Source organism: Tursiops truncatus, chromosome 6 (assembly GCF_011762595.2).
Source record: "Tursiops truncatus isolate mTurTru1 chromosome 6, mTurTru1.mat.Y, whole genome shotgun sequence".
NCBI classification, from domain to species: Eukaryota; Metazoa; Chordata; class Mammalia; order Artiodactyla; family Delphinidae; genus Tursiops; species Tursiops truncatus.
This window is the reverse complement of record NC_047039.1, coordinates 101,888,946-101,896,141: the sequence shown is the minus strand read 5'-3', so window position 1 is coordinate 101,896,141 and position 7,196 is coordinate 101,888,946. Positions and strand designations below refer to the sequence as shown.

At 39.0% G+C, this 7,196-nt stretch overlaps 1 protein-coding gene across 2 annotated transcripts in view; it reads left to right on the top strand.

Moving 5' to 3' along the window:
• The first annotated feature begins 4 nt into the window (after positions 1-4).
• FBXW2 (F-box and WD repeat domain containing 2) overlaps positions 5-7,196 on the top strand; it is a 31,757-nt gene continuing 24,565 nt past the window's right edge. The window contains exons 1-2 of one of the 2 annotated variants that reach the window (XM_019946475.3): positions 5-258; positions 4,904-5,413. In XM_019946475.3, coding sequence (XP_019802034.1) covers positions 249-258; positions 4,904-5,413 — 520 coding nt within the window. In that variant the 5' untranslated portion in view covers positions 5-248. The remainder of the gene's footprint in view (positions 259-4,903; positions 5,414-7,196) is intronic. The other variant, XM_019946478.3, reaches the window with a different exon arrangement.

Sequence of the window (7,196 nt, the reverse complement as noted above, 5' to 3'; positions counted from 1 at the left end):
GGAACACGGCTCCGGGAGCAGGGGACCCGGGAGCGACGAACGGGTTGAAGGGATCTGGAGTTGATTTTAGAGATGGGAGAATTGAGTCTCGGAGTGACTGCCTCCTAGTGCCTCAGTTTCCTTAGCTGCGAAATGAGTTGTCCCAGGGCTGCCATGAGTTTGAAAGATGATGAAGTGTGGAGAGGTGGTTTATGAAGTATAAAGCGCTGTACTAATGTGAGGGACTGCGCCATAATTGTGGGTATGCCATGGAAACAGGTGTGTATGTGTAGTGCTGTTTGCAATAAAGATAACAAGGTTAATGCTGAATAATGATGGTAATCGGCATTTGTTGTAGGCTTACAGTGTGCGGGTACTGTGCTAAATGTTTTAAGTGCATTATCTTGTTTATTCCTCTTAAAAACCCTTGTAGGGTTACCTGTTCGTGGTTACCTTTTGTAAGTGAGGAAACTGGGCTTGAGATCGGTGAAGCGATTTGCCCAGGGTCACCCAGCAACAAGTGGTGTTGCAGAGCCCTTATTTCAGAAACACTATTTGTATTCTTTCAAAGCTTTTAAAAATTCATCTTAAAACTGAAGGCGGATTTACACAGAACGGATATTCACACGGTTTTAAATTCATAAAGGGACCCTCACCCCTATTCCTCAGCCCTCCAGCATTCTCTGGAAGCAACCAGTGTTACTAGCTTCTTGAATATTCAGAATATAAGTATGTAAGTTCATTTAGATAAGTTCAGAGCCTCTGTACTCTTAAATTGCTGGCTATACTTAATAAGAAAAGAGAGGGAAGATGAAGCCAAGGGCAACAAGTGTCTTGCTTTCTCTCTTGATTAGGCCGGGTCCTGAGGGAGGAGAGGAAAATGCATTCATCATGTTTAATCGAGAATGTTGTATCTTTAGTAAGACCTGGGAGTATAGGTTTGGTTTGGTTTTGGTTTTGGAGGGTGGGGGCTGGGACAGATGTTGCACCTGCTCCTTCCTGTGGGACCCTGGGACAGTCACTCCACCTTTGGGGCCATAAATTTCCTCATTTATTAGTTAAGGGCAATTCTGATACCTTCCACGAGGTTGTGAAAATCAAGTGAGGTAATATCTATGAGTAGTACTTTAGTCTGTCAAACCAGTACAAAAATGAGAGTTGCCTAAGGGAACATAGGGAGTTAATGGTAGAACCAGAGACCAAACCCAGGTCTCCCATCTCCCAGTTTAGGAATCTTTTCATCATCCACCTGTTTCAGAGGTTTGTGATTGTTACTGTTGAGGGCAGAAGGGCAAGTTTAATGTTTAGTCTTAAGTGAGGGGGAAAATAAAGGATGAGACACCATGAGTGTGGAGAGGGTGGAGAGAAAATGCACCTGGTGGGAAATCATAGCCTCAAGTCAGTAACTGCCCTTAATTATAAAATTAAATTCCCAGTAAGTTTGAGCACTTGAGTTTTTTGGTCTGTGTATTTTAAGCCATCTTAAGATAAACTGTGGTAATGTCATAGGGTTGAAAGGGATGTTAGTGGAGCTTTCCTGCCAGGTATTCATAGTAATAAAACTTACAAGGGCCCTGTGCTAGGCATGTCCCTACTCTGGTCCTGATTCTCACAGCCCTCAAGGTGAGCTAGCTTCCATTTTACAGATGACAAAACGGAAGCTTAGAAGTTAGTTGAACATGTCCATGATCACAGAGGAAGTGGCTGAATCAGTAAAAGGTTTGACTGCTCCAAAGCATTTTCATTTACCTCATTCTGCCTCTGTATCCAGCTGTCCTTGACCATTCCCAGTAATGAGAAGCTCACCACTCCGGAGGCAGCTGTTCCATTATTGGAAAGCTCTGGTGTTTTAAAAGCTCCTCCTTCAGTTGAATTGAAATCCCACTTCCTGAAGTTTTCCCCGTGGGACCTTTGCTGCCAGTACATGATATTCCTAGAGGCTCTCTAAGAGTTCAGTTTAGACCTGTGACCTTAAGAAAGTTCTCTCCAGAGTCAGTTCAATTTTTTAGAGAAACGAAAGCTGATTTTTTTTTTAATAGTGCATTCTGCAAAGTTAATGGGGCCTGCTTTATTTTAAAAAGATGCCTTTTTCATGACAGTGAAAGATGAAGAACTGGAAAAGAGCCTCCTGTAAAGGGTTCAGTAGCTTAAAGGGCAATTTCTAATGTAAGAGTGGGAAGAAAAATTCTTATTAGGAGTTAGGAGAGTATATAAATATCAGAAATGGCTGGGTTTTTAAAGGTGCTCGTTGGAAAACTCGTCCCATAATCTCTGTAGTGTCACGGATACATTGATTTGGCATGCTGTATGATGTCTCTTAGTTATTTGGTAATGATATTGTTTTCACGGGTATTATAAATTTGCGTTGTGTCCATTTAAACGACAGTTCGTCTTACATAAATGTCAGCGTTTCTGTGATGGACCTGTGGCATACTGTGTGTGTGTGGCGGTGCAGGTGAGATAGAGGAAGCCCCCCTGCTTCTTCACTGCAAAAAATGATGCCTGGGCAGATGTTTTGGTTATGTTTTTAATTGGCCAGTATTAACTAATTAGCTGTTGTGACATTTTGTGAATGTCCACAGAAACTTTTTTTTTTGGTCTTGCTGTGAATGATTTTTTTAAAGTAAAACTTTTCCAGAAATTTTATAGATAAAAGGTTGTTAGGATACAGAAAAAGGAGGAGGCTTGTTATTTTGGTTTTTTGTTTGTTTCTTTTCTTTTTTGGCTGCGCCGAGTGGCTCGTGGGATCTTAGTTCCCTGACCAGGGATCGAACCCAGGCCTTTGGCAGTGAAAGCACAGAGTCCTAACCACTGGACCGCCAGGGAAGTCCCAGGAGGCTTGTTATCTTGTGTTAAGTTGATAAAACTTTTGGTGAAATCATCGTTTTTTGGCAGCCAAGTAAATCCTTAAATTAATAAATCCTACCTAGCCCAAACCCTGAGGATTAAAGTCCATTCACTGTTCAAAAATATTAGACAACAGATGATGTGATTGGAAGAGGTTTATTTGCTTTGACTGCTTTTTGTCTAATAACATTCCCACCAAATTTGATATTGGGAAATTAATGAAAATGATTTTTACATACCTTAACATTAACAAAGTTGGACGATGAGATTTGGATATTTGTGTAAACCTTGATCTAGGTGACATATATGGAAAGGAGTTTATTTTCCTCTTCTAACTTAATTTGGACATAAAGGTTTTTTTTTAATAAATTTATTTATTTTATTTATTTATTTTTGGCTGAATTAGGTCTTTGTTGCTTCGTGCAGGCTTTCTCTGGTTGCGGCGAGCGGGGGCTTCTCTTCGTTGTGGTGTGAGGGCTTCTCATTGCAGAGGCTTTTCTTGTTGCAGAGCATGGGCTCTAGGCACACGGGCTTCAGTAGTTGTGGCTCGTAGGCTCTGGAGCGCAGGCTCAGTAGTTGTGGCGTACAGGCTTAGTTGCTCCGTGGCATGTGGGATCTTCCCGGACCAGGGCTTGAACCCTTGTCCCCGGCATTGGCAGGTGGATTCTTAATCACTGCGCCACCAGGGAAGCCCTTAATGTGGACATAAAGTTTTTAAATTAGTATGATAATCTGATGGGAAACTGAGGGATCAGATTAGAAGGAAAGTTTTTATTCTTTTTTTAAATCATTGAAATGTTTCAACATATGAAAATAGAATAAAAAACCTCCATGTACCCATCACCCAGCACTAATATCTACCAACATGGCCTATCTTGGGAACGATGGTTTTTACGTGATTTGCTTTATTTTTTGTTCTCTTCCTGTTAGTTTAGTCCCCGTTGTTAAGAGTGTGTTGACACCTTGACATAGTATGTTTTGCTGGATACTTGTAAATTTTTTTTGTTGTATCTAGCCCTAAAGGGGAAGGTGGTATATAATCAGGCTTGGTGCTCCCAGATTCTATCACCAGGTTGCAGTTCTCCTGGTGGTAGCTGGCTTCAGAGAGAGACACTTGGTGTGTTTAGAAGAGTACTGATCTTGAGAGCACTGGCTTTCAGTCTGCTCTGTTGGCTATAGGCAAATCACTTACCTTCCCTGACCTGCAGCTTCCTCATCGGCAAAGTGAAGATGATGGTCCCTTTCTTTGGGTGTTTTTTAAGCATCAGAGTTACTAATTTGTCTTATTTGTGCAGGCTTCCAGGACCCTCATGGCTCTCTGGGGGTACATGAGGTTAAGAGTTGTCACCAGCTCATATGAGGCTTATAAAAACAGACTATGTAAGGCCAGATAAGGCCTTTGGTAATTCACGTTATAACAGGCAGTGCCATAAAGGAAGTGGAAGAACCAGAATACATGAGCCGTATAACTTACTGCATCTGCTTATTTTTCTTCCCCAAACCTTTTTGCCTGAATATCTATTGCAAAAGCCAGTAGTCAGTTCTGTGATTCTAGTAACAGGTCACGTTGTACCTAGCATGATGACCAATGTCTCAAATTACTGCTCCGGAGACTTGTTTTCTGGTTGTCACATCCTTGTGCTTATTTTTGTGATTTTAGTGCCCAAATAGAGTGTATTAAGGAAATGGTATTATGATGGTTTTGATGGGGGTTCCATTGTATAGAATACACTGTTTCATAAGGAATGAATACTCTGTAAATCTTTTACTGTGGAGATGCATGTAGCATGTGCTAGACTCCAAAAGGAGCAAATCACGCACACACCAGCATAAATTTCATTGAGTTATGTTTTGAGGTCATGATTTGTTAAAGTTTGATTTCACAAATGTATTTTCTTTTGTGTGCATGGAAATTTTTCAGATAAATACAGTGTATTAACTGTAAAGTTGTAATGTAACTAAGCATAATGTTGTAATGCCAAGTTTTTTACACTAATTTTTAATACTTCATTTGTTAGCAGTCTTGCTTGAACGGTCATTTTGAGCAGAACTAATACAATATTTTGATGTGCCACAGGTAAATTTTTCCATAACCTTATGGAGAGAAAGGACTTTGAGACATGGCTTGATAACATTTCTGTTACATTTCTTTCTCTGACGGACTTGCAGAAAAATGAAACTCTGGATCACCTGATTAGTCTGAGTGGGGCAGTCCAGCTCAGGCATCTCTCCAATAACCTGGAGACTCTCCTCAAGCGGGACTTCCTCAAACTCCTTCCCCTGGAGCTCAGTTTTTATTTGTTAAAATGGCTCGATCCTCAGACTTTACTCACATGCTGCCTCGTCTCTAAACAGTGGAATAAGGTGATAAGTGCCTGTACAGAGGTGTGGCAGACTGCCTGTAAAAATTTGGGCTGGCAGATAGATGATTCTGTTCAGGACGCTTTGCACTGGAAGAAGGTTTATTTGAAGGCTATTTTGAGAATGAAGCAACTGGAGGACCATGAAGCCTTTGAGACCTCATCATTAATTGGACACAGTGCCAGAGTGTATGCACTTTACTACAAAGATGGACTCCTCTGTACAGGTAAGAGAGCCTGGAACTTTTTTTTGCATTTCATAGAGTGTAGTCTTACAAATAGAACAAAATACTTCTCAGGCTTGAGAATGGCAATTGTTAATTATATATCTATAATGGCATTATCCCTCCATCCCTGACTGGTTTTTCTCCTCTTTATCCTTTTTCACTCTGAGAAGACAATTATTTTTATAAAATTTTATGAGAAGAAAGCTCCAGACATTTTTTTAAACGTGATGTGTGTCAGAAAGCTCTACTTGTTTCTGTGCTTTTCTTCCATGTACAGTCCTCCATGTTGGGTTTTTTTTTTTTTTCTATCAGCTATGATTTTAGGGGAAAAAACAGTAGAAAAGTTGCTGTCTAGTCCTAGCAAATAGGTCATTTTGGAAGAATTATATAACCTCTCTGTTTGTTCCCTTGTCTGTAAAATATGGAAAAGGAGATATTTCTGTCTTGCTCTAAGATCCTGTGGTGAGAAGATTTAGAAGAGTTTGGGCATGGGAATGAAGACAGTTGGGTATTTTAAAACTAAGCAAGTAGTTAGGTAACTTTTTATAACAAATGTAATCATTAAAATTAGAATTATGTGTGTCTTCCAATTATAATGGGCATGTGTTTCTACATGTGTGATTATAATTAGTGCCTATGTTTTAGGCAATACATTTGGATAGGTGTTGTAAATAATTCTCAAGCAAAATTTAGAATGGCTCTAGGCAGTTCTTAACCAATGATAGCAATGCCTATTTATTTCCATCATATATAATATATATAGTATAGGGATACTCCATGTTCTGGATGATTAGAAATCATCCAGGATGATTTCTAATAAACACTTGAGTATTACCTAAATTACATAGTTGTCATTTTTAATAGTATATACTGTTCCTTTGTGTAAATATATCATAATTATTTAGCCATTTCCGTATTATGCATATTCAGGTTGTTTCTATTTTTATGAATATTTTTGTTTGCATTATTTTTTCCCCTTGAATTATTTATTTGGGGCAGAAGCCTCAGAGTAGAATCACAAGATCCAGACGTATGAATAATTTTCTAGCTCCTCTTAAATGTCCTTTCCAGATACAGTGGATTGATGCTATGCCCACAGCAAAGTCTAAAGTAACCTGCTTCTCCCTCAGAGTCCTACCAGACTCAGTTTTAATATTTTTAATAATTAAGAGAGGTATGATTTCTCAATATTGTTTTAAAATGGCATTTCTTTATTCATTGAGGATGTACATTTTCTCACGTGGTGACATTCTCTGAAATGCTAGACACTTTGTCAGTTTTATAAAATAAGCATTAAATTTAAGGCATTTCATGGTTTTGTTTGTTTGCCATCCTGAAATTACTCTGTGCTTACATTATTTTCCCTGTCCTATAAAAAGCCTGATTACTGGAACAACATCATTTGTTCTTTTACACTTTGATGTACTTTTCCAGCTGTGGTGATGGCTTTTCAATATCCTTTTCGCGTCATGATCACCGGCAGGTAATTTTTTTTTAAAGATTAAGATGCCGTATTGCCTTTGAGCTTGGCATTTATTCACACTTGGGTCAATACTGGCAGTTGACTCATTTTCAGAACCAATTCCAGCTTTTTTTTTTTTTTAATTTCTTGTTAAACTTCGCATTTAAAATGCCGTAAAACCTGTTACTTGTCACAGAAGTAAATGGAATACATTCACTGAATTCCTTAACTACCTGGACAGTTAATATCTGCAGATAACTGTGGACCCAACCCTGCATTTTAAGATTATTCTCCAGGTGGGTCTATATGCTATGTTATTTT